We start from the raw sequence: 26,269 nt of genomic DNA on the forward strand, positions 1-26,269 counted from the left end.
GTCTTACAACCTGTAAGCCGAATGGGCCATCCAAAGCACTCGTCTTATATGTTGTAAGCCGTACCTAAAGAATCTAATGGCATATGCCGGTTTAGCTATAGGCCGAGTGTATCCACGATCTTACTCGACTTATGTAGGACACGTTGCAGCCGTGGGAGCTTCACTAGGGTAAAAGCACGCCAAGAGGGGGCAGTCGGCTTACATAAGGAACTTGGCGTACACGTATGGAGAGGCACGAATGGGGTTTTCGGCTATGGCTGCCTCGGCTTAGACTTAAGCTGTTCACGCGCTAGACACATGGCTTATCCAACAGTTCCAGTTCATGCATACACCATGGGCTGCGTGGGTACACGGCTTAGAGCAACTCCAAAGGACCGACCCATTTCGTCCGCGTTTGAGTCGGCGCGGACAAAGGTGGCGGCCCAACGCGCCGACCCAAATCCAAATCACGTCCGCGTCCGCGCCGACGCATTTGCGGCTCAAATTTGCGCCCCAAATAAGTCGGCGCGGACGCCGAACGGACGCTTCGCGCGCCTTCTCGCTATCCGCCACGTTCCCACATGGCGGCCGTCCAACTACCCGCTGCCCACGCGGTCAGCTTAATTTATAACGACGGGCCCACGCGTCAGCGACGGCGCTCGTCCTTTTTTAAGCCGACCGTGCGGCGGGGCCGTCCTCATCCAAACTCGCCGTCCACATCTGCCCACCTTTGCTCCCTCGTCGCCGGCAAACCCTAGCCACCACAACCACAGCGCGATGGGCCTCTTCTCCGGCGCCAGCGGCAGCAAGGCCAAGGGCAAGTCCCCCGCCACCCCTTTCCCCTCGGAGTTCCTCCCACCTCCGCCGGCGCCTCGCCGGCAGAGGCAGCGCGTGAACGTGCCAGTGCACCAGGCGGAGTGGCACTGGCAGAACCGCCAGCCTCTGCCGTATCCGGACGTGACGCTGCCGCACGACTGGCATCTGGATCCAGATAAGATCCCAGTGCCGGCGGCGCCACGGACGGCTCGTGCTCACACGGAGGAGGTGCGGCGCCGGCGAGCGCTGCTGACGCCGGAGTAGCGCCTCGACAAGGCCTACGCAACCGACTCGTCCAACTGGGCGAGGTGGTTCGCGTTCGAGCACGAGGAGGCGAGGCGACGGGGCGTGCGCGAGGTCGACCGGAGGTCGCCGCCTACGCCGCTCGTCATCCGCAAGGAGGACCAGGCGGCCCTTGCGGCCGTCTACCAGGAGAGCGAGGAGGACGAGCGGCGCAGAGCGGAGGCGGCGGAGGCGGAAGAGGAGGCCCGGTACGAGGCGGCAATGGCACAGGCCCTTGCCCTCTCCGCGGCGGGCGACAGCGTGGTGCCGCCGGTGGCCCCGCCGTCCCCCATCAAGCCGGAGCCGCAATCGGAGCCCGAGCCCGAGCCCATCGCGTGCTTCTCCCGGAATGGAGTGGTGCGCGAGTGGGTGTCCGCGCCACCGGTTTGGCTGGGGGCGACGCCGGCGCAGGAGCAGGCGTACCTCGAGATGTGGCGCCAGCGCCGGCTGGCAGAGGAGCGCCGTCGCGGCGAGTACGAGGAGATGCTCGAGCGCGAGGCCGAGGAGGAGGCACGCCAGGCCGCGGCTGCACAGGCGGCCGCACACCCCTCCCCCCCCCCGCCCCGGCACTGCCTGCGCCGGCACAGCCCGACATGGCGGCGCTCTGGAACACGGCGTTCGCCTGGGCCGGGCCGGCGCCGACGCTCATCGACCTCACGGACCCCGAGGACGACGACGACGCCGCCTAGGGCAGCGCGCCGCCTCGTAGTTTAGGCTGGTTTTTTTTAAATGTAAATGTGGACGCGTCAACTCTCGCCGGCCTTCGTGGCCGGCTTTAATGTTTAATTAATGCTGTTTTTCTTTTTTAATATGCATTTGTTCATTTTTTTTGGCGCCGTCAAAATGGGTCTCAGGCCAGCGTTGGGCGCACGCGCCGACCCAAATGCGGAAGCGGGCATCCGTGTCCGTCTGGCCGACCCAAACGGACAAAAAGCGGACGAAATCGCCGTCCATTTGGGTCAGCCCGCTGGAGTTGCTCTTACGGTTGTCTCTTGGCTTACGTTCAAGGCGTGCACACTGCTGGACACACAGCTTATCCAACACTCCCGGTTTACGCATACACCATGGGCAGTGTGGGTACACGGCTTAGGTTGGCACTTGGCACATGGCACCTCTGTTAGGTTGAACCGGCCGTCATCTTATTATTATTTTCACCGAGAGCCGCGTGTTTATACTGGGCTTACACGTAAACTAAGTACCCATGAAGTGACACTCGGCTTACAAGGCCTAAACCGATTAATGTAAAGTTTAGTACTGTAAACCCAGTGCAATACTCGGCTTACATTTCGCCGAGGTAAAATGGGGCTTCGCCCAGTATTTTTCATACCCAACTTTGTTTATTTTTCTTGTAGTGATACACTATGCGAAGCAATGGTTGTCGGCATCCTTCCTGCCGAATTCTTAGTGCGGTTTGGAGGCACACACACGTACATTTTGCGGTGGTTGGGCAGGCTGAAACCAAACATCACGCCAACCGAATAGCAGACGTTGGATATTCGCCTCTGGTAACGCATAAACCTGCATCAGATCTTTTTTCACGTTCCATGTTTGAAGGCTGAATAAGCAAGGTTAAAAAAAGGGACTCATAGGCGCCGGCGCACCGGCCCAAATTTGGGCCGGTCTGCCCGCAGCCGCCCGATCCGTGTATAATTGGCCGTTCGATTCGCCAGTTAGGACTCGCTCGTGTCTTCTTCGTCTTCGAAAATAACCTCGCCCCTTCCGCCGGTCGAACGCAGAGGAGCGCCGCCCATCTCCAGCGATACCCTCACAGCACGCAGCACCGCATAGCTCCGGCGAGGCCCCCGCAACGCTTCTCCAGCGAGGCCTCCCACGCATCTCCGGCGAGGCCTCCCGCGGCGCATCTCCGGCGAGACCCCCGCGGCTTGCAGCACCACACGTCGCCGTCTTCCAGCACGTCACTGCGTGTTGCCCCGTCCCCACTCCCCAGCACGCGCCCCCCCTGCTGGGTTCGGCCCCGACGCCTCGCCATCGAGGCTCGCTATTGTCACCATCATCCAAGTCCAGCCTCTGGCGGGCACGTGGTCACCGTGGTTGCAACAAACGCCCGACACGGTTCCAGCATCAAGCGAGAGTGGTTGTAGCATCTGGCGAGCGTGGTCATCACGGTGACCCCATCGTAGCAAAAACCTAACCTGGTGGTAGCAAAATTTGAAGCTTGTTCCAGCAAATCGAAATGCTAGTGGTAGCAAAAATGAAAAACCGAGCGCTAGCTTCAGGAAAATCACGAAGCCCGTGGTAGCAAAAAATGACGCTGGTTTGCAGCAAACCACAAAAATGGTGGTAGCAAAAACTGCAAAAATTGATGTGAGTTCCAGCAAGCTAAAAAAGCTTCAACTGGCTATGAATAAAGTTTCAAACCATATACGACCCAAGCTATGGACAACACAGAAAAGTTAGAACTGGTGAAGCAAAAAGCTTCATCCGGCCACGAAAAAGCTTCATCCTGCGATGAAAAAAGTTTCAACCATAGAGACAGAAGCCATGGATGACAAATGAAAAGCTGCAACCGGCGGTTACGAAAGCTACAACCGGCATTGAAAAAAGCTTCAAACTTCTTGTCTAGCTGCGACCTCCGCGACGAGGATAACACAGTTTTGCTGCAACCATAGTCGATGTTTGCTACAACCGGTGATGGAATTTGCTACATCCATTTCATAGCTGGTGCTACTACTCCGCTGAGCTCCCACGCTCGCCCATGGCCATCACCGCCGTGGCGCCGTTCCGAGAGGTGCCCGACGACGCAGTGGCTGAGATCCCTGCGTGATGCCCATCCTCGCTTGTGCGCGCCGCCATGGCCTGCGCCTCCTCGTATCCTCCCCGTGATTCCTCCGCGGCCATCAGTCGACGGCGCGGCCATGGCGATGAGCGCAGCCATGGAAACGGCACGGCAGCGTTGTCCCCGAGGGGCGCACGAACATCACAGGAGACAGGAGCCGATGGCCGGACTGGATCCATGGAGTTTCCTGCCTGGGCGATTGCGAGAAAGAAGGACTGGATGGGGCGTTGGGGAGAGGATAAGGTACACGTGTTGCCTTCCTGGTGGCTAGCACCAGCGAGGTGAAAGCGGCTGGCCCGAGCATTCCGCCAGCGCACCGCGCATAAACACTTCCCATAAAAGCTGCAGGAGACCCGGGATAACGTTCCTTTGCCTCCTGCCGAAGCCACCACCAGCTTCCTCGTTCTTTGGGGCAAACATTGTTTAGCGCACATGCTTTTGCTTTAGTATAGTCCCACATAAAGCGCACATTCCTGGCCTATGTGTTCTTCTTATCTACATCTTTGTTTCTCCTTTTTTTCAAGGCTTTACTCCTTTTCCTTTCTTGCGAGTAAACTTCTGATCTATCCATCATGTCATGGCAGTATAAAAAATAATGAAATTGCAAAAATTACATTCATGTCCGTAGGCCATCTAGCGACGATTACAAGCACTGGTGCAAGCTGAAGGCGCGTCGATCACCCTTCCACCGGAGCCGGGCCAAACTTGTTGTAATAGATAGTCAGAAAGTCGTCGTGCTAAGTCCCCACAGGACCGGTGCACTAGAGCAATAACCGCTGCAGATAAAGAGAAGCATATATCGAAATGATTAAAGCTGCAAACAAAACACCGGAATTCTCTCCTTGGTTGCTTTGACCAAAATGAGTGTATGTTTTACCTGTTCAATACAGCAGTGAAGAGACCCAAAAATTGTGCCTCTTAAAATACTACAACTACCACCTCTGCTCGGCTGTATAGAGCATGCATGTAGTTCTAGGTCACAATTTAGCTAGCTAAATATGTATTATATGTAGTGAAAAATACATGCTTAGAAACGACATACAACACATATTTAGTTAGTCAAATCGATGACCTAGAATTTGAAGTACTAGAATGGAAGAGCTTTATGTTAATGTTTTTTCAGAAATTAATGACTACAATTTACTTAAAGTCCTATTTGTCATATTAGTCGTTCCCAAAATAAGGTTAGCGATACCTTAGCGAATTTCGCTCGCACGGAGGGTAGAACAATGACTTGGATAGGTTCTTGCCCCTCTTGCGCTATGGAACTAGCTACTGCTGAGTGTAACACTACTATGGTTTGAGTAATACAATTTATTACCCGCAAAAAAAATTACTTAAAGTCCTATTTGATACAGAATTTCACTTCAACTTCACTGGTAACCTTCAAGTTCCATAGTCCCCAGAGAAGTTTCACCTCCGCTGCTGATCTAGAATGCACACTACAGCTGCGTTGTAGTAGAAAGGAAGAACAAAACTGCTCCACACACTATCAACTTTAGTGCCGGGTCTTTGCACGACCATCAAATCCAGCGGCCGATGCCCTTTCAATCCTACGCACGTCCAGCTGGACTTAATCGAATCGTGTACCATTTTGACGTGCTACGGTTCAAGGAAAATTTGTCATTCCTGCGTGCTAGACGCCTCGTATACCTCTCACAAGGACCAAAGTACTAGTATATGCTCTTGAGAGGATATAGTCAGTTCCCGGCTTCCCTCCATGCCAATCACGACAGCATATGCTTCAAATATTCCACGTTTGCCGGTTGCAGCACGCGTCGGTCCCAACAAAATGGCTCACCGGCCGCAACATCCTCGGGGCATGCCCGCACGACTAAATACCGGTCGCAGCTCCCATGGTGGCCTCTTGCAGCAAGCCGCCACTGATGGTCCCAGCTCTGTTGTGGACGGTTGCAGCAAGCCCCCGCCAATGGTCGCAACTCCTTCATCAGTGCTTGCATCGACATGACGAGGTGTCCATCCAATTGCCAATGTCGAACCTCCTCGGTTTGCAGCATCCGTCGTGTCCACCATCGCAATTCGTCATTCTTGTGACCAAAGAGAGCAGGGCACACCGAACCATGTCATCCCAGTACCCATGGCCATGGGTTGCAGCGGCAGCCATCGCCCGGTCACAACACCATGACTCGTCACACCTGTTGTCTATGGCCGCAGCTCCCGCCACCTCAGCTCGGAGTCCTGCTGCCGCCAATTAGAGTGCCACCCTCCCTCTATTCATAGCACAACGGGCGTCGGGGGGGAGAAAAAGGAGAGAGGTGGATTAATGGAGTTTGCAGCAAAATTGCTCCTCAGTGTATGTTGTGGGAATTCCACGATGCATTACTCAAGTGAAAATGCACGTATATATATGATGTAGAACGGTGTACCACGACCTCAACTATACAAGGCAACTAGGAGGTGGGCCCAATACACAATATGCACAACACATATACTCAACACCGCCCCACAATCGAAGCGGCACCATTGCTGACGCAAAGACTAGACCGGAACTCCCCAAATGACGCCATAGGCAAGCCCTTGGTCATGATACCTGCAAAATGTTGGGAAGTAGGAACGTGTAGAATACGAATATGGCCAAGGGCCACATGTTCCCGAACAAAATGAATATCTAACTCAATATGCTTGGTCCGACGGTGATGAACCGGGTTGGCGGAGAGGTAGACCGCCGAGACGTTGTCGCAGTAGACCACCGTGGCACGGTCGACAGGACAAGAGAGCTCCTGAAGTAGCTGGCGAAGCCACGAACACTCGGCGACGACGTTGGCCACAGCATGATACTCAGCCTCAGCACTGGAGCGGGAGACCGTAGGCTGTCGCTTGGACGACCACGAGATGAGCGAGGGTCCAAGGAAGACACAGTAGCCCGAGGTGGAGCGACGAGTGTCGGGGCAGCCCGCCCAGTCGGCATCGGAGTACGCGGTGAGGGCGGTGTCGGTGGAGGCATGAAGCATGATGCCGAGGTCCATAGTGCCACAAACATAGCGGAGAATCCGCTTGACAGCGGCCCAGTGAACGTCCCGAGGAGCATGCATATGAAGACACACCTGCTGGACGGCATACTGGATCTTCCGATCGAGTCAGAGTGAGGTACTGAAGAGCTCCAACGATAGACCGGTAAAAGGCAGCATCCGAAGCAGGAGAACCATCCGTGGCAGAGAGCCTGGCCTTCGTATCAACAGGCGTAGTGGCAGGCTTGCAGTTAAGCATGCCAGCACGATCCAGGAGCTCATGAGCGTACTTCCGCTGATGAAGGAAGAAGCCATCTGGACGTCGCGCCAGCTCAACACCGAGGAAGTAGTGCAAAGGACCCAAGTCCTTGATGGCAAACTCAGCGCGAAGACGAGCAGTGAGCTGACTAAGAATACCAGCCGTACATGCCGTCAGGATGATGTTGTCGACATAAAGCAGCAAGTATGTCGTGTCGGAGCCCTGGTGATAGATGAAGAGCGATGCATCCGAGCGGGTAGAGCGAAACACGAGCTGGTGTAGAAACGCCGGAATACGCTGGTACCAAGCGCGAGGAGCCTGCTTGAGTCCGTACAAGGACCGCGAAAGCAGGCACATGTGGTCGGGAAGTGCTGGATCAACAAACCCCGTGGGCTACTGGCAGAAGACCTGCTCCTCGAGGTGATCGTCAAGGAAGGCGTTGGAGACGTCCATCTGGTGCACCGGCCAGGCACGGGAGACCGCAAGGTGGAGAACCGTGCGAATCGTTCCAGGCTTAACAACTGGAGTGAAGGTGTCGGTGAAGTCGATGCCAACACGTTGCTGGAAACCACGAACAACCCAACGCGCTTTATAGCGGTCGAGGGTACCACCAGGATGGAGCTTGTGTTTGAAGACCCACTTCTCGTTAATCACGTTGGCGTCCGGGGACGGGGAACAAGCTGCCACGTCCGGTTGCGCAGCAAGGCATCAAACTCCTCTTGCATCGCAGCCATCCAGAGCAGGTCATAAAGAGCGGCTCGAACGGAGGACGGTAATGGCGATGGCGTAGAGGTGGATGCCGGGTGGACGTACTCGTCCGAGGCATAGCGCGAGCTCGGGCGAAAAACGCCCGTACGGGCGGGAGTGACCGGACCGACCACGGGTGGCTCGGTCGCAGTCTCCGGTGAAGAGGGCGTCGGAGCCGCGGGCACCGATGCCGTGGTCGGAGGTAGCGCCGGGGCCAGGGGCGCCATGGCCGCCGGCGAACGGGACGCAGAAGGCGCCAGGGCCGTGGGCACCAGAGCCGCTGTCGGAGGAGGCACCGCGGGTGAAGCGCCTCAAAGCCAGGGGCATGCCTAGAGCGGTGCGCGAGCGCCCTGGGAGAGGTGTCGAGGCTCCCACGTCATCGGTGGCGGGAGGAACAGTCGGGGGTACCTGCTGAAACGGAAACACATGCTCATCAAAGTAAACGTGCCGGGAGGTGAACACACGGTGGGAAATGGGATCGTCGCACCGATAGCCCTTGGAGCTAGAAGGGTAGCCGATGAAGATGCACGCAACAGAACGTGGTGCAAGTTTGTGAGGAGCAGTGTCGGCAGTGATAGGATAACAAAGGCACACAAAAATACGCAAACCATCATAAGACGGTGGCGTACCAAATAGGAGGTGATGAGGTGCGTAATTCCACTGCGGGCGACGGGGTCGAAGGTTAAGGAGAACTGAAGCGGTAGCAAGTGCGTCCGGCTAGAAGTGAGGCGGCACGTTAGCATGAAACAGGAGCGTGCGAATGCAGTCATTCAGAGTGCAAAGGACGCGTTCGGCTCGACCGTTCTGCTGTGAAGTATACGGGCATGTGAGATGAAAAATTGTGCCATGGTGCGACAAAAAAGTGTGAAAAGCAAGGTTGTCGAACTCTTTTCCATTGTCAGTCTGAAGAGTAAGAATGGGACGCCCAAACTTCGTGCTGACATAGGATTAAAAAGCCGTCAAAGTGGAGAGTGCATCCGACTTTCCTCGCAAAGGAAAGGTACACACATAATGAGAATAATCATCAAGGATAACTAAATAATATAAGTAGCCCGAATTACTAGGAACAGGAGAGGTCCACACATCGCTATGAATCAACTGAAAAGGAAAAGAAGCAATGATGGTGGAGCTATTAAACGGAAGACGAACATGTTTGCCGACACGACATGCATGACAAGTGTGATCCTCTATCTTATTACAACTGAAAGTGAAACTCCTAAGAATATGACGAAGGGTGACGGGGTTGGGATGACCCAGACGAGCACGCCAGTGATCGACGCCAGCGGAGAGAGCAACCGATGCGGTGGTGTCGGATGAAGGCGAATCCACCGGATAGAGCTCGTCGGGGCTGTCACATCGATGCAGTACCATCCTGGTTCGAGCGTTCTTAACACAACAACCAAGCTCGTCAAATTCAACAGTGACAGGATTTTCACGAGTGAAACAACGAACGAAAATAAGATTCTTAATAAGATAAGGAGACACAAGTATGTTAGACAAAGATAAAGGCATGGAATTAGAAGAAAAAGAAGTGTGCCCGACATGTGTAATGGGAAGGATGGCGGTCGGTGGTGACGGGAGTGAAGGAGGCAAGATTACCAGGATGAGCAAACATGTGAGCCGTGGCCCCGGTGTCCATGTATCAACCACCGCCTCTAGTGTAGTTGTTCGGCGTAGGGGCAGTGTGCAGCGCGGCGAGGAGCGCCGGATTCCAAGGCGCCGGTGGCAGCGCCGACGAAGGTGGCGGAGACGCCATCGAGAAGCCGTAGCCGCCGCTGAGCTACGGCGGTTGGTACCCTCCATAGAGCTGCGGAGCCGCATAGTACGCCTGATGCGCCGGCGAACGCAGCACGGGAAGGGTCGGGGCAGGGGCCCGTGGGACCGGTATGGTGTACGCATGAACGGCACCGGTCCATGGGTTGTACCCGGCGGCCCACGGAGGGGGCACCTGGAGCTGCTGCTGCTGACGAGGCGCGCCCACGGCCTGCGGCTGCTGATGGCCGCTGCACTGGCCTCCGCGGCACCGTTTAGCTGGTGGTGCGGGAGGCCCGTACGGGGGCAGCAGGAGAGGCAGCAGCGGCGGCAGGTACGGCGCCGGATGGCGCAGCTGAGGGGGCCCGCCGCGGGTGGTGCCGGCGGCGAGAGTGGTGTGGATGGCCCGCGCCTTCACCTGCTTCGTCCGCCGCTCCTCCAGCCGGAGGTATGCAATGAACTTGGCGAAGGATGGCTCGGGGCCGAGGGTGAGGTTCGACGCGGCGGTGCCGAAGTCCTCGTTGAGCCCGGCAGTGAGCCTGCTGAGGAGGAGGTCATCATCGATCTTCACGCCAATATCGCGGATCTCATCAGCGAGAGTCTTGAGGCGGCGACAATAGTCGTCGATGGAGGAGTTGTCCTGGTGGCACCCAAAGAACTCTTGCTGCAAAAAAAGCGACGTTAAAGACGATTGTCGGTGAAGAGCCCGTTCATCTTGGTCCACACGGCATGGGCGTCATCACCGTCCTGCACGCTGGAGTCGAACAGGTTGGAGTTGGTGGAGGCGAACGAGGTGACGGACGACATGACGGCGAGAGGTGGTGCGGCTAGGGCTAGGGTTGCGTGAGCGGCGGCTGCGGATACCATGTATGTTGTGGGAATTGCACGATGTATTACTCAGGTGCAAATGCACGTATATATGATGTACAATGGTGGACCACGACCTCAACTATACAAGGTAACTAAGAGATGGGCCCTACACAATATGCACTCAGCACTGTATGTAAAAGGATACATGGTATTGCACGATGTATTACTCAGGTGCAAACGCACGTATATATGATGTATAATGGTGGACCACGACCTCAACTATACAAGGTAACTAAGAGATAGGCCCAATACACAATATGCACTCAGCACTGTATGTTAAAGGATGCATGGTATTGCACGATGTATTACTCAGATGCAAACGCACGAATATATGATGTATAATGGTGGACCATGACCTCAACTATACAAGGTAACTAAGAGACAGGGGTTCGAACTTGCGACTTCTTCATCGCGGGCGCTCAGCTCTAACCACCAGGCCATCACCCCGTTGGTGGACAAATACTTCGTTTTTTCTCTTCTATTTTGTTATTCAGTTTGGTTCATTTTTTCCTTTTCTCATCCTTTTTTGTTTCATTCTAATGCACATTTTTTTATAAATTTGGTGAACCTTTTTTTCTTAATTGACAAACTTTTCTTTTCAAATTTGATGAAGTTTTTTCAAATTTGATGATTTGTTTTCAAATTTGATAAAAAAATTCTTAAAATCAATGGACTTTCCCAAAATCAATGAACTTTTTTCCAAAATTGATGAACTTTTTTCCAATTGAATGAACTTTTTCCAAAATCATTGAACTTTTTTCCAAAATCGATGAATTTTTTTCGAACTGAATGAACTTTTTCCAAAATTGATGAACATTTTTTGAAGATCGGCGAACTTATTCCATTTTTGTGAGTTTTTTTCTTTTAAATTCATCAACCTTTCTTAACCCGTGAACTTTTTTTTTGTGAATGATTTTTTTTAATTCCTGATATTTCAGAAAACATACACATATCTTTTGAATAGTCAACGGTCAATTGGTCTGACTAGTCAATTGGTGAACTTTTTTTCTCAAATTAGTGAACTTGTTTTTATTCAAATAGCGCGGCTACAATAGTTCTTAAAGATTGCGTGCTGCATTCAATCACTAGTAGCCGAGTGGTATAGTGGTAGCCAGTCTCTTGCTCGATAGATGTGGCCTGAGTTTGATTCCCCATGACGCATACTTTTTTGCTGGGATTTCGCGCTACAGTATTTCAGAACGCTACGTGTTCATGGGCTGGCCCATTAAGGTTCTCCCATGAGCGCCGGTTAGCTTCGGGGGCTCTTAAGGGCTGGCTCTTCAGCCTGCTGGATTCCTTATCGCATGAGAAATTTGTCTTAATGGCTGTAACCCTATGGGCGATATGGACATCTCGACGAAAAGCCATTCACGAGGCTATATTCCAAACACCACATGCAATACAATTGTTCATCGCTTGATTTATTGCAGATTTGGAAGCTATCCGGGTTCCCAAACCTACACAGGCTGCTACGGCGAGTATAGTTACATCTACCCAGAGGCCGAGGGCACCTCCAGCAAACTTTGCCAAAATTCATGTTGACGCCGGAGTGCGCACCTGTAGAGGAGGAACAGCCATAGCAGTATGCAGGGATTGTCAGGGTGCGTTTATGGGCAGCTCTGCCCTAGTCATTCCAGGAATCTGGGATCCAGCCACACTTGAGGCTATGGCATGCCGAGAGGCCACTGCCTTGGTAGAAGATCTTAATATTCATCGCTTCGTTGTGGCATCTGATTGCAAGCAGGTGATTAGGGACATTGCCAAAGGAAACCAAGGATCCTATGGAGCCATCATCACCGAGATCATCTCTAGATCATCACCACTCTCTTGTAACTTTACTTTTGAAAGTCGTCGGTTTAATTTCAAAGCTCATAAGTTAGCTAAATTTGCTTTGTCTTTAGCTTAGGGGCGTCATGTGTGGCTTGGCCAGCCGCATGACCAAACTTGTATCCCACTCTCTGTAGAGTTTGAATAAAGTGGCTTTACCCCCTAAAAAAAGGCGCAGACTAGGACTTCCCAAAATTCCCTTTGCTTTAATATATAATAATTCCATATGATGGTTGTCGTTGTTTCTACTGCTTCGCTGATCGCTTTGGCAGGTCCTTTTTCTTTTCTCTTTGTTTTATTCCGCCTAGGCATTTCTCTAGTCTTGTTTGGCTTTGCTTTTTGCCGGTGTTTTGTGTGCGTGTGAGTGTATGTTATTGTTGGCTGTGTGAATCTTACTGTGTAGAGGCCGGACGTATACTTGTTGTGTTTTGTATCCACTTAATGCTTCATGATGAGTTAATAAAAAGTATCCTTTATCGGAAAAAATAGTTCGATATGATGGCTGTGGTTTGTAAAAATCACTCTCACAAGAAAATAAATAATACTAGCTCCTGCATAAAGTGCACATTCCTGGTCTTCGATATGTCACGTAGCATTAGCTACTATTTTGTTTATCCATGCCTGGTGAGTAGAGATATGTATTTGTAGCCATAGCCCTTAGGGCACCAAGCATGGAGGGGACTTGTGTAACATAATACCAGAATTTCATGTCATGACACATGACAACACATTTTCTCTAGCTATGATCTCAACAACCCTATGGCTCAGTACCAGACTTTATTGTATGATGCTTCCGCTATGTCTTGACAGCAATACATTTCCTTGCACACTAGCACTCTTGTAACAACTCGCCTTGATGGCCTTTGAGTAAGAGTAATGCATTCAGGCGATCCTCTCCCCCAGCGGATGAATGTTTTATTTTATATAAAAAAAGACAACCAAATTTGTGCATGAGAAAGACGACGGTCCGAAAATTTGATGGAAGAGTCATAAACATGACATCCCCAAGCTGGTATGTGCTGCCATGTCAAGAGTAGACTATTACAAAGCCAGATTAACTGCGAAGATCCCATATTCCCAGGGAATAATACCTTTCTTTTGCGAGGAACCATGGAATAATACCTTCCATGGACACAACTCAAAGAGGAAGGAGAAAACTCGATCGAGAGGCTTAAATCTCCATGTCTGTCCTGAGTCTTCCTGGAATGGAATATGCTTTGGTATATCTTCTTACCTACATCCTCTTTTTGACGGAGCTTTACTCCTCCCCCGAAGAATTCTCTCCTTGGTTGCTTTGACCCAAAGTCCACCGTACCTCTCACATGGATAATATAGTCAGTTCCTAGCTTCCCTCCATGCCAACCACGGCAGGCAGCATATGCTTCAAATATTCCAAACTGACCAACCCCTTCCTGCACGCCATAACAATGCGTTGCCTCCCCACAACGAGACCGTATCTCCATTAAAGTAGCTGAGAGAGCTTGCATTTTTACGAGTCGAGGTTGCGAGATGAAGTTCGGGAAGAGGCTCAAGAAGCAGGTGGAGGAGAGCCTCCCGGGGTGGAGGGACAAGTTCCTGGCGTACAAGCGCCTCAAGGTGCTCGTCCGACTCGTCTCCGGCTCCTCGCCGCACCGTGCCGTGGCGGAGGCCACCTTCGTGCGGCTCCTCAACGACGAGGTGGACAGGTTCAACGCCTTCTTCCTGGAGCAGGAGGAGGAGTTCATCATCCGCCATAAGGTGCCTACTGTTGATTGGGAAAATATACTGAAACAGTGCAGTAGCCTGTAACGGATGTAATAAAAAGAATGTGCAGGAAGTAAGGGAGACGGTGAAGGCGGTGGCCGGCGAGGAGCCGTCGGAGGCGGAGCGTGCGGTGGAGATGAGGAAGGTGAGGAGAGAGATCGTGGATTTGCACGGGGAGATGGTGCTGCTCCTCAACTACAGCGCCGTCAACTACACAGGTCTGTTTCCAAACCTCCCTTCTGGCTGGACAATGACAATATGGAGGCTCTTTTCTAGTAACATTTTTGGGCACGCTTCGCCAAAAAAGAAATTTGGAAGGTTCTTGAAATTGTAAGTTCGTGGTAGTATCTGAAGAAATTCAGAGCTTCACACAAACACAAAACAGAGTACACGACAAGCTCTGCTTTAACTTTCTCATAGAAAAAGCTTGTACGCTTCGACCTGCAGATACTAGTCTCCATTCAGCCCAATGGGTTGGTAAGTCGTAGCTTTTCTCCACACGACCAACTGGTCTTATGACTTGGCCAAGATCATTGAACTTTTTTTGTTTGTTGAAAACACAGTATATACGCAAGATCATTGAACATCTAGTGCTACACGTACGCTGCAGGGCTGGCCAAGATCCTGAAGAAGTACGACAAGCGTACGGGGCGGCTGCTCCGGCTGCCCTTCATCGAGGAGGTGCTCAAGCAGCCCTTCTACACGACGGAGCTCATGTCGAGGCTCGTCCGCGAGTGCGAGGAGACCATGGCGGCCGTGTTCGCCTCCGACAACAGTGGTGACCAGTGGACGAGGAAGTGCTGCACCGACACTGGCATGGCTCCTATGGCACCAGAGCAGGGCATTTTAAGGAACACCGTCGCGGCGCTGGTGGCCATGCGGGAGCTCCGCAGCGGGAGCTCCACGTACGGGCACTTCTCGCTGCCACCCTTGGCAAAGGAGACGGAGCATGGCCTGCTGCTGTCCATCCAGGTTGCCGATCTCGTTCAATCTGAGGCACATGGTATTGTCCGGGTGGTTTGACAGAGTGCATGAGTATAATTGTAGGTACAGGTTTCGATGGCTACTTACCGGCGTCCGATTATATGATACGAGTAACGCATACTGCGGACTTTTTATTTATTTATTTAGAAAAGCCGCAAATATAATTGATTCTTTTAAAGAAAACAGTAGCATGCATAAAGCAAAGACAACAAGACACAAAACAACCAACCAAAAATAAAATTACATTGAAAACGATCATCTTTTGCCTTCAATTGTTTGCTGACCGCCGAAGCTTAAAAATTTCAATAAAACGGTGGTAAGCGGAAGGGCCACATGCAAGCGCCCTCACGATATCAGGACTTGAAGACCGTAATAGCCACTCACCGCTAGAAACCATATCAGGACTTGAAGACCGTGAAAAAGTTTGAAGTTGAAATAAGGTAGAAAACTTGAGTTGTGTGTGAAAAGCGGCGTTTTTTCATTGGAAACCATGATACTTCGCCGCAGAATGTTCCATTCGAAAAATTGAGTTGTGTGTGAAGTGCATCATGTTTTTGCCATAACGCTCTCACATTTTTACGAAACCCTACGGGGGTCCTATGAAGACATCATGCCAAGTTCCATTAATTTCGAAGCTAGTTTGCACGTTATTTGGAACTAAAGAGCGTTTTTCCCTTTTTAATTGCTGGATAATCAGTTAATTGCTGGACAAAAGGTGACCAAATTTCAGCATGGGATTTCCAAAGGTGTGTACTAAACATTAAAAAAGTTTGAAGTTGAAATGTACCGTAAAGACAACCAAGACAATATGGTCACTTCAAAATTGAAAAACATAGCACTTCCAAAACATAGATCTTTGCCGCCCGTCAATGCTACCACGCACCATTCCCCATCCCAAAATTTCAGAGAACTCCCACTCGACCTATTTGATTTGGCCAAATCAAAGCCCGGACTAGGAATAGAAGGCAGCGACCTATAGGAGCCATAGACAGTGGCACCCAGGTGAGCTCATGTCGTTGGTCCTCCTCCTCGTCTTCCCACACTGGCATCGGCATCCTCGCCGCCGCATCTCCTTCCCCACCTCTGCGGTGAGATCCTGCCATTGCCATGTCTGTCATGGCATGGAGCTTCCTGTCCACCGCCACTCCTCCTCCACCCCTTCCCACCAACTCCTCTGCTGCGAGATTCCCTTTTCTTCTTCTTCCTCTTCCCCCTCCCCACCGAACCAGCTCCTCTCTTCCCCTTCCCCAAAGATTTTTCCTAACCTTTCCTTGTTTCTTCTTGCACATTATGTTGAAGATTGGATCACTGCGAGGCACATATAAGGTGAGAACTGGGTTATGCGACATGATGGTGAACCATGAATGCAATTTTCCACACTCAATACTCCCAATGCTGACTTTTTCCAGCCTCTGGCACTTAATGTCTCGATCAAGCGCTTGTATAAGATCACCGGGGCACTCGATCATTACTTGTCGTGCCTTGGGCGCTGACATCAAGTAAAGGAGGGTCTCCCGCTCTCTCTTGTCGTAGACACGATGTTCTTGTCGAGGTGGTGGAAGAAGGAATGAGAACACATGAATGTTCTTCAGAGCTGTAATTAAATTTGTGTATGTGTAGTGTCCCCTATTTTTGGGATTCTACTAGAGATGCACTAAGAGCACAATTTTCTTGTGCGTTGGTGATTGTCCGGATGAGTATGAAAATGATATTGCGTACGAAATGGAGGCATGCATGTATTCTTCTTAATTTGGTTGGCATGGAGCTTCCTGTCCACCGCCACTCCTCCTCCACCCCTTCCCACCAACTCCTCTGTTGCGGGGTCCCCTTTTCTTCTTCTTCCTCTTCCCCCTCCCCACCAAACCAGCTCCTCTCTCCCCCTTCCCCAAAGATTTTTCCTAACCTTTCCTTGTTTCTTCTTGCACATTATGTTGAAGATTGGATCACTACGAGGCACATATAAGGTGAGAACTGGGTTATGCGACATGATGGTGAACTATGAATGCAATTTTCCACACTCAACACTCCTAATGCTGACTTTTTCAGCCTCTGGCACTTAATGTCTCGATCAAGCACTTGTATAAGATCATCGGGGCACTCGATCATTACTTGTCGCGCCTTGGGCGCTGACATCAAGTAAAGGAGGGTCTCCCGCTCTCTCTTGTCCTAGACACGATGGTCTTGTCGAGGTGGTAGAAGAAGGAATGAGAGCACATGAATGTTCTTCAGACCTGTAATTAAATTCTTTTTTGTGTATGTGTAGTGTCCCCTATCTTTGGGATTCTACTGGAGATGCTCTAAGAGCACAATTCTTGTGCGTTGGTGAGTGTCCGGATGAGTATGAAAATGATATTGTGTACGAAATGGAGGCATGCATGTATTCTTCTTAATTTGGTTGGATGCATAAGTACAAAGGGAATTTCTTCATGCCAAAAAAAAAGATTTCAGCTGGCCAACACAACAACCACAAACCCAAGCAAGATCATTAATCCTATTTGCCGCCCGGGTGCGGCAAACAGACGCAGCTTTGCCGAAGCGCAGCCAGCAAGCGACGCGACACAGGCCGGCCCAGTTTCTGCGAGCAACAGTTTTTCGAACCTACTAGAAGGTTTCATGAAATAGTTTTTTTTTCTTTTTTGTTTTCTTGTAACGGTTTTTCCGGTCTTCTTCATGATTTTTGTTTTTCCTTTTTTTCCTTTTCTGCTTAATTCTTCCCTTTCTTCTGTATATTTTTATGTTTCTTTTCTTCATTCTTTCATAAATTCAAATTGTCATAAAATCTTCAGAATTTCGAATTTGGTTTAAAATTCCAAAAAATGTTCGAAATTCCTAATTTTGTTCATTATTTAAAATCTTGTGAATGTTTTTATTTTTTCTAAAAAAATCGGAGTTTAAAAAAATCATGTTCTTAAAAATATTCACTTTCTCAAAAAGTGTTGATGTTTTTCTTTTTTATTTTCTCCTCTTTTTTTTCTTTTCTTCTTTATCGTTTTGTGTCACAATTTTCAAAAAATATTGAAACTTTCATGCAGCATATTGGCAATCCAGAAAATTTTCGTGTTTGCCAGAAAATGTTCGCCAAATTTAGGAAACCGTTCGCATTGTTAAACTTGGTTCAGGGTTTCAAAAAAATATGATCGTTTGTCAAAAATTGCTCATATATTCGAACTGCTTCACATTTTCAGTTTTTGTTTGGAGATCAAGAAAATATTCTTGGTTAAATGCTTCACAGATTCAAAAAAATTCTACATTTGAAAATATTGTTCAGAGTTTAAACAACGTTCATATTTTCTAAAAAATATCAGGTTTTTAAAAAAATGTTCATATTTAATAGTAGTTCACATTAAAAAAATTATGAGACTTAAAGAAAATCAAGTTTAAAAATAGTTCACTTTTGTGAATATTTGAATATTTGTTCCTATTTTAAATATAAGTTCACGCCTAAAAATTTGTTTGACTTTCGAATTTTGTTCACATTTAAAAAATCACTAATGTCACAATTTTCATATATATTGAAATTTTGTTTGTATTTTTTGTAAATTGTTCAAAATTCGAAAATTGTTCATGGTTTTCAAATATTGTTCACACTTTTTAAACATTTGCTCACATATTTTCATAAGAAATATTGAAAATAATGGGTAAAATGGATCTGCTCTTGTACTTACTACTGCAACTTAGCGATGCTTTTTAGCCGCTGACAGGCGCCAGCTCAACTGGTTAGCAACGCTTTAGATTTTCATAGAGTTCCTATTGGACCGCCTCAAGCGTCCAATAGAGGAGATTTTGCTGAAGGATTGGGGAAACAGGCCGCCCCATACCCAGGCGAAAGCGAATGTAACAAATGTGTTGCCAACCAACGGAGCTACCGACGGAGTACGGCTAAGGTGCAGCGCTAAAGTTAAACTACTATGTACAATGACAGATCAATTTTTTAAAAATGTTCAACAATACTTGGAAAAAATTGTGAACAATTTCCTTTCAAAGGTTTGAATAATATTCAGAAATCATACATTTTTTAAATTCTATCAAACTTCTAAAGCCTGAATAATTATTGTAAGCATGAAGAAAATTTTGAAATTCCAAATATTTGTTGAATTTTTCAATATATGAACAATTTATAAATATACGTCGAGCATTTTTGTGATATACCACTGAACAATTTTTAAATACATTGATCATTTTTGTGATATACACTGAACAATATTTAAAATAGTCAGATAATTATTTTTATATTGAAAAAATTAATATACGCTGAACAATTTTTCAATACACATTGAACATTTTTAAGATGGTGGCTTTAGGCTTATTGATGTATCACTTTGTATGGTCTTTGTGAATAATTAATAATATGGCTGCATGCATCGTCCATATGCAGAGGCCGTGGATACATCCTCCTTTTCTAAAAAAAGAGTGATTGTTACTTCATATGGAAGTTCAGTCTTGGTTCACTGTGGCAGGATGATTCACGCATCTGACTCGTTTTATTTTTAGGCACCTTCTCATTGTCTCAGGAGGGTAATTTCAGCAGTATCCGTAGTTGGGGTGTGCACCTTCTCATTGTCTCATTGTCAGTACCTCGCCGGTTTTAAACTGAGGGCTGTAAATTAAACTAGGGTATAAGTTGAGGATTGAAATGTGCACTCCTCTCTATAAGAAAATAGTTACATGTTTTTTCTTTGTAGCTCAGCGGTGTCTAGTTTTGAAGAACACCATAGGAGCTTTTGTTCTGTATATCCACCTAACTCCAATGAAATCAAGATGCCACTATGATTTTTTTTACTTATGCGGATCCTAATGAATTGATTCGCTAATGGCCTTGGATCTTTGAAAATGCCCTTTCCATATGTATGAAGTAGGTCAGAGCACGTGAGTTGGTCAGATACGCCAGAATAAAAATAGAACGAATTTTGTAGGTAGCTATCATTATTGATGTGTTCAAAAGTTGTGACAGTGATAACAAGTGGGCAAAAAGATTTCATTAACTTGGCATATGTGCTTCTAACTTTCATCATGCTGATTAGTATTGCGCATCTACGTGCCATCAAGTGGACTATATGATCTATTGTTAAATGGTAATCTTGTTCTGCTCGAGCATTGTATTGTTAATTGTCCACCTCACTATAGTTTGTCGGATAGTAAAGTTATTCCATCAGTCGTTTGAACTTGGCTGCCTCCTTTGTCTCTCATAGAGATTCTTTTAGTCCACTTACTTGGCTGCCACCTTTTGTCTCAAATAGAGATTCTTTTAGTCCACTTGACTGATGTTCTCTGAATGGTTCCAGTCATGCTCAAACATAGTACATGTTAAATATCCCTTCATTTCACCGGTAAATCAGCACCTAGGTACCTTTGTTTCAACTATCAAGGATGGAGGAGCCCCTTGTTGACAAGACAGGGGAGGAGAGCCTGGTAGTGATTGAGGTGAAGAAGCAGTTGTACCTTGCCGGCCCTCTCATCGTCGGAAGCCTCCTACAGGATGTGGTCCAAATGATATCCGTCATGTTTGTGGGCCATCTTGGCGAACTCGCTCTCTCGAGTGCCTCCATCGCAACCTCCTTCGCCGGTGTAACTGGCTTCAGCTTGTTGGTATGACATTTTTTTCCCTTTTCCATTGATCGATGCACCAATTTAGTTGGATCTCCTGGACATCATCATCAACTTGAATGCTTGCATTGAATTTCAGTCTGGCATGTCGAGCAGCTTGGACACGCTGTGTGGGCAAGCCTTTGGAGCAAAACAACACCATCTTCTTGGTATCTACAAGCAGAGGGCAATCCTTGTGCTCACTCCGGTGAGCGCCGTGGTTGCTGTAATCTGGGGATACACCGGTCAGATCCTTCTGTTGTTTGGACAGGACCCTGAGATTGCCATGGAAGCAGGGAGCTACATCCGATGGTTGATTCCGTCGTTGTTTGTCTATGGTCCGCTGCAGTGCCATGTCCGATTCCTGCAGACGCAGAACATGGTCCTTCCGGTGATGCTGAGCTCGGGCATCACAGCATTGAACCACATCTTGGTGTGCTGGCTGCTGGTCTACAAGCTTGGTCTGGGAAACAAGGGTGCTGCCTTGGCCAATACAATCTCCTACCTCACCAATGTGTCCATCCTGGCTCTCTACATCAGGCTATCTCCGTCTTGTAAGAGCACGTGGACGGGGTTGTCGACGGAGGCATTTCACGACATCTTCGGTTTCTTGAGGCTTGCCGTCCCATCTGCGCTCATGGTTTGGTGAGTTTGATGTCTGTGTGCTATATGTCGCAAGTGCAAATTCGCCATCTTTTGATTGATTTAAGTAATTCCATCTGACATACATATATATTTTCACGAGAAGCTGGGAGTGGTGGTCGTTTGAGCTCCTTGTACTTGTTTCCGGATTTCTTCCAAATCCTAAACTTGAGGCATCGGTACTGTCAATCAGGTGAGGCCGTGAGGCGACATATTCAAGCATGGCTTATTTCATTTCATACTACTTGGTTTGCTATTTCCCCTTTTTTGATAGTAACATCCAGTTGAATTTCGTGCAGTTTGAATACTATCTCGTTGGTATTCAGGGTTCCATATGGGCTTAGTGCAGCTATAAGGTCAGCTCAAACTCATACGCCTTTAAGTATTATACAAACTAGAAGCTGATATGTATAAAATACTTTATCTACGTACGTAGCACCCGTGTGTCAAATGAGCTCGGTGCTGGGCGACCGGATGCAGCCCGTTTAGCGACCCAGGTGATCATGGTCCTGGGTGTTGTGTCAAGCATATCGGTTTCTCTTGCTATCGTTCTGGTGCGCAATCTATGGGGGCACGCATACAGCAACGACAAGGAAGTGGTGGAGTACATTTCAAGAATTATGCCAATTATTGCCGTGGCATTCTTGTTTGATGACATGCAGTGTGTTCTTTCAGGTATTATAAGGAGGATCCTATAGTTTTCATGCGTGCTGAAAATATATGCTTATTAATTAGCATATTTTACAGGCATTGTTAGGGGCTGTGGCTTTCAGAAGATGGGTTCTTATGTCAATCTCAGTGCGTACTACCTCGTGGGCATCCCGGCGGCTCTATGTTTTGCATTTGTGTACCATCTTGGTGGAGTGGTAATCAGTAGTACTATTTTACTACCCTTGTATATGGCCTTACCACTAGTACTATTTTACTATCATCTTTGTGTTTACTTGTAGTATTTCTCACTTGACATAATGAAACCTTGATCTAAAATGTGTTAGGGGCTGTGGATGGGAATAACATGCGCACTCGTCGTGCAGACGGTGTTGTTCATGTCCATTACTCTGCGCACCAACTGGGACAAAGAAGTAAGACCACCAAATATTATCTGTTTCGTTCGCTTCTCATTCGCCTTACTGCATGCATGTCCCATTATCTTTAATCCGTGTCGTTGCTTAATTTGTAGGCTTTGAAGGCCAGGGACAGGGTTTCTATTACTTCCCTACCTCTGGACCTGGCGACATAAGGACACACACAAGATGCATATTTTTCTATGCCAAAGAGATGCGCAGGGAAATAAGGAAACGACGAATTGAATTCGTTGCAAAAAACGGTGCTTCTTGTCCATGTCACCACCATGTGTCACTCCTTCACGGAAATAATAAAATGTTTGTTGGCTGCCATCCGTCGTATATTACTAGACTATTTTATTCATGAAAGAATATAATGGCAAGGAAAGTGTGGTCAAATCCCGCACGCAGGAATTTTTCCAGCAAGTGGCAAAGATCCAAAAAACATGGCATCAAAGACAATTCAACATGGAAAGGAAGTTAAAGCCGACAGTGGGAGGTTTTGACTTGTATTTTAGCAGAGTGATGAAGGGTTGAGTTGTTTCTTTCTTGGATAGCTTGAAGGAGAGAGATGCTCCTTTCAAGAGAATAGGGATATTTCCTTCGAAAAACGCACGTCTTCTACGGCTATTTGATAAAATGCCTCACTTTACTTTGCTTATTCGTTTTGACATATATGATATGACCAATTTTACTTTGTCCATTTGAGAAATGTCCTGTTTTAATTTTCACAAGTTTCTCTCTCTAATCCCACACCTACAATCATTGTTTTATCCTTGACATATCTAACCTCTCTCCTCTCTAATCTCACATGTGTTAGAAGGGAGCGAGAGGTTTGGTGGAATAGTTTTTTTGTATTGCTTGAGCCTCGTGGGCATATATATAGAAGTACATGATCTACTTGGAGTACAAGGCAAGCCAAAATATTTCCTAGTCTAGCCTATGTTTTCAATATAATCAATATACTCAACATCCCCCCGCAGTCACAACGGTAGTGACGCAGACGGTGAGACTGGAGAAGAATCCGAAGGCACGCCGACGGACACCCCCCTCCCCCCCCCCCCCCCCCCCCCTCACAGTCGTAACGGTCGATGCATCGCGAAGTCGTTGGTGGAGTGGAAACCGACGAGGTTGCTCAAGCAAGGCGGTGGCCCTTTGTGCCATTTGTCGAGGTAGCCGAGAGCTTGGATGGTGGAGCCGTGGTCGAGGTAGCCGTGCGAAGAATTCCGAGGTCGATGTCGAGTCGGGGTGGCCGGTGTCGAGGAAGTCGCCGTGGAGCCGCGGGCGCAAGGGGGCGCCGGTGTCGAGCATGGGCGCAGTGGTGTCGAAGTAGTGGTGCGTCGGGAAGAAGATGTGGTTGACGACATGTTGCGGCGGGTTTGCCAAGCCCGAGGACACATCGTGGACGAAGGCACGCACTGGTGTTGCCAGCACCGGACATGCATAGACGGATGAAGAAGACGTTGACGAAGCGCCAATCAGGCTTGCCAGGCCCGGGGACACGTCGTGGATTAAGGCACGCATCGGTGCTACCAGCACCGGCATGCGGAGACTGGGACCTTCACGAGCTGACGCCATGTCGAGGAGTCGGAGGGCCAGCAAAGAAGAAGACTAGACGACGGTTGTGGCGCCAATCGACATGGGGCCAATGTCACCAATGGTGGTCGGAGTAGACGAAGTGGTTGGGGAAGATGACGACGACGCCGGCGACGAGCTGGTGATGGGCGAAGACAAAGGAGGTGGACGGGCGGCGGCAGCGGCTACGGGGATAGCGGCGGCAGCAACAGCTAGGTTAGGAGTGCGGTGGTGGTGCTCGAAGTAGGCGAAGAACCCTGACAGCATGACGAAGACCTACGCGGACGATTGCGTTCCCGCGCCAAGTGAGACGGCGCAACGCATACCACGGGAGGTCGACGCACGATGACGGCGGAGAGGGCCGCAGGCCGCGGCGCTACGGCCCGAAGGGGCGACGCAGCGGCGGCGGGCAGGTCGGGGCTACGGCAGGAAGACCTCGGGGCGGCGGCGGGGACCGCGAGCCGCGGCACTACGGCCCGAAGGGTCGGTGCAGCGGCGGAGCGCGTGTCGGTGCAACCACGGGGACGGCCTCGGGGCAGCGGCTCGGACCGCTTATCGCGGCACTACGGCCCGTAGGGGCGACGCAGCGGCGACGCACGAGTCGATGCAGCCGCGAGGAGAACCATGGGGCGGCGACGTTGAGGCCCGACGGGGCGACGCAGCGGCAGCCCGTTGCTCGATCAGTGGAGGGGCATGTTGAACTCGAGGACGATCTTCACGGGACCTGCGGAGGCGCGCGTAACCAACGGGCCAGGTCAGTCGCGGGACGTAGATGAGGCGGATCGCGACGGTGAGCGGTGATCAAGTCGATCACGCGCGAGGTCGGGGACGCCGCTCGGTGGAGGCGTGGTGGCGGCGGAGTCCGAGATGAAGCTGGCGATGATGGACGACATGAGACGCCGTGCGGACGAGGGTGTTAGCACTGGCACCTAGGCTGCCAAAGCAGCGCCGACGCCCGGGCAACGAGGTCCAAGCGACCAACGTAACAGCGGCGCCCGAGTTGAGGCAGCCGACGAGCCTGGCGCAGTCGGCCCGATGCAGCCGGGGACGAGGCCGACAAGGTAGACCGCAGGGCCGCCGTGCAGACGCGGCGGAGGCGGGTGACATGGATCGATGGGCGGGTCGGCGCGAAAATGGCGACTATGATTGGCCGTCGCATGTCGCGAGGCCGCCGGTTCGGGGCGATGCAGGTGTCCCGGTCGGAGCAGGGCGGTGACGACCAGCGCTGGGCGACGAGCGGACCGATGCGCCGACGGCGGCTGGCCCTGACAGGCAGCCTCGGCGCGTGTGTCCACCGGGTCGAAGGAGAAGGAGGCCGGTCGCGTCCGCGTTGGAGTAGAGGCGCACGGCAGTCGACGGCGGCGGCGGGCGACGCAAACCGATCAAGATTAGATCGGAAAACAAAAAGGAAAACGCCGATCAAAACGACCGGCGAGAAAGCGAAAAAGCCCGGAGCAAGGGCTCGGGAAAAACTCTCTAGGGCAGCCGGTCAACACGACCGGCAGACGAACCCTAGGTACGGGCGGCGCGGCCCCCGGCGGCGGTCATGGAGGCTGACCGCGGCGCGCGGGTGTGGAAGCGGCGGCGACTAGGGTTTAGGATTGATTAGGCTGATACCATGTTAGAAGGGAGAGAGAGGTTTGGTGGAATAGTTTTTTTTATTGCTTGAGCCTCGTGGGCATATATATAGGAGTACATGATCTACTTGGAGTACAAGGTAAGCCAGAATATTTCCTAGTCTAACCTATGTTTTCAATCTAATCAATATACTCAACAACATGCAATGACCGTTTTACCCCCACATTTGTTTTTCTGTTCTTTTGCTAACTGTTCATGTGAACTTTGTTTGCATGTGAATATCATGTTTCATTGCTGCCAAATATTACTGTCACGTGTTATAGAGTTGGTTTAGAAAATGTTGTCAAAATCCTACAAATCCTAGCATATTAGTAACCAAGATCTTCAAGTTAGGATTTTGGATAAAACTTGAACGTCCCACAAAAATATGAAAATATCCATAGCATAAATCATATTATTGTGATTATACTTTTCAAATTTTATCTCATTCTAACATACAGTTGGAAAGGAACTTGAATCTGAAGTTTATGTCAGTTCAAACTTAGATTTTTGGCAAAATTGCAAACTATACATAAGCCTCTAAAAAAATTGCATTGCCTGGTCGGGTCAATCTGACCTCGTTGGACGGGTGTTGCATGGACTTTGTGTCATTTGAGAAGGCAATATGTGCATGAAGGTGTTGTTTTTTTGTGGCATTGTGCATGTGTGGCATCATCGTTCAGGTGATTCCCTGATACATTGGCTTTACCAGGGACTGCACATCTTGTGTCATGTGCATAGTTTCAACGAAACTAGTGTATCC

The 26,269-nt window shown here is 49.5% G+C and overlaps 2 protein-coding genes across 3 annotated transcripts; both read left to right on the forward strand.

The window, feature by feature from the left end:
- The first annotated feature begins 13,578 nt into the window (after nt 1-13,578).
- Nucleotides 13,579-15,603, forward strand: LOC109766627 (SPX domain-containing protein 3-like). Of its 2 annotated transcripts, none has more exons than XM_040397004.3 (3): nt 13,579-14,035; nt 14,103-14,259; nt 14,652-15,603. In XM_040397004.3, exons 1-3 carry the CDS (start codon nt 13,808-13,810, stop codon nt 15,062-15,064), a joined length of 798 nt encoding a protein of 265 aa, XP_040252938.1. In that variant the 5' UTR covers nt 13,579-13,807; the 3' UTR covers nt 15,065-15,603. The 2 variants fall into 2 exon arrangements, with proteins under 2 accessions (XP_040252938.1, XP_020180986.1); XM_020325397.4 differs by having other exon boundaries at nt 13,589-14,035; nt 14,112-14,259; nt 14,652-15,596.
- A 4,695-nt stretch (nt 15,604-20,298) lies between these two features.
- On the forward strand, nt 20,299-22,645 carry LOC109766618 (protein DETOXIFICATION 16). The gene is made up of 8 exons (XM_020325391.3): nt 20,299-20,611; nt 20,709-21,253; nt 21,357-21,443; nt 21,550-21,606; nt 21,687-21,925; nt 21,998-22,116; nt 22,246-22,332; nt 22,431-22,645. Exons 1-8 carry the CDS (start codon nt 20,393-20,395, stop codon nt 22,488-22,490), a joined length of 1,413 nt encoding a protein of 470 aa, XP_020180980.1. The 5' UTR covers nt 20,299-20,392; the 3' UTR covers nt 22,491-22,645.
- Nucleotides 22,646-26,269: the final 3,624 nt, after the last annotated feature.

The sequence above is a fragment of the Aegilops tauschii genome, chromosome 7, assembly GCF_002575655.3.
Source record: "Aegilops tauschii subsp. strangulata cultivar AL8/78 chromosome 7, Aet v6.0, whole genome shotgun sequence".
In the NCBI taxonomy this organism is placed as follows: Eukaryota; Viridiplantae; Streptophyta; class Magnoliopsida; order Poales; family Poaceae; genus Aegilops; species Aegilops tauschii.

Excerpts from the sequence above, each read along its gene's own strand:
- LOC109766627 (XM_040397004.3), top strand. The coding sequence starts at position 13,808 with ATGAAGTTCGGGAAGAGGCTCAAGAAGCAGGTGGAGGAGAGCCTCCCG. Across the intron at positions 14,036-14,102 it reads AGTTCATCATCCGCCATAAG|AATGTGCAGGAAGTAAGGGA; the intron begins GTGCCTACTGTT and ends TGTAATAAAAAG. Across the intron at positions 14,260-14,651 it reads CAGCGCCGTCAACTACACAG|GGCTGGCCAAGATCCTGAAG; the intron begins GTCTGTTTCCAA and ends CGTACGCTGCAG.
- LOC109766618 (XM_020325391.3), top strand. The coding sequence starts at position 20,393 with ATGGAGGAGCCCCTTGTTGACAAGACAGGGGAGGAGAGCCTGGTAGTG. Across the intron at positions 21,254-21,356 it reads CCATCTGCGCTCATGGTTTG|CTGGGAGTGGTGGTCGTTTG; the intron begins GTGAGTTTGATG and ends TTTCACGAGAAG. Across the intron at positions 22,333-22,430 it reads GCACCAACTGGGACAAAGAA|GCTTTGAAGGCCAGGGACAG; the intron begins GTAAGACCACCA and ends CTTAATTTGTAG.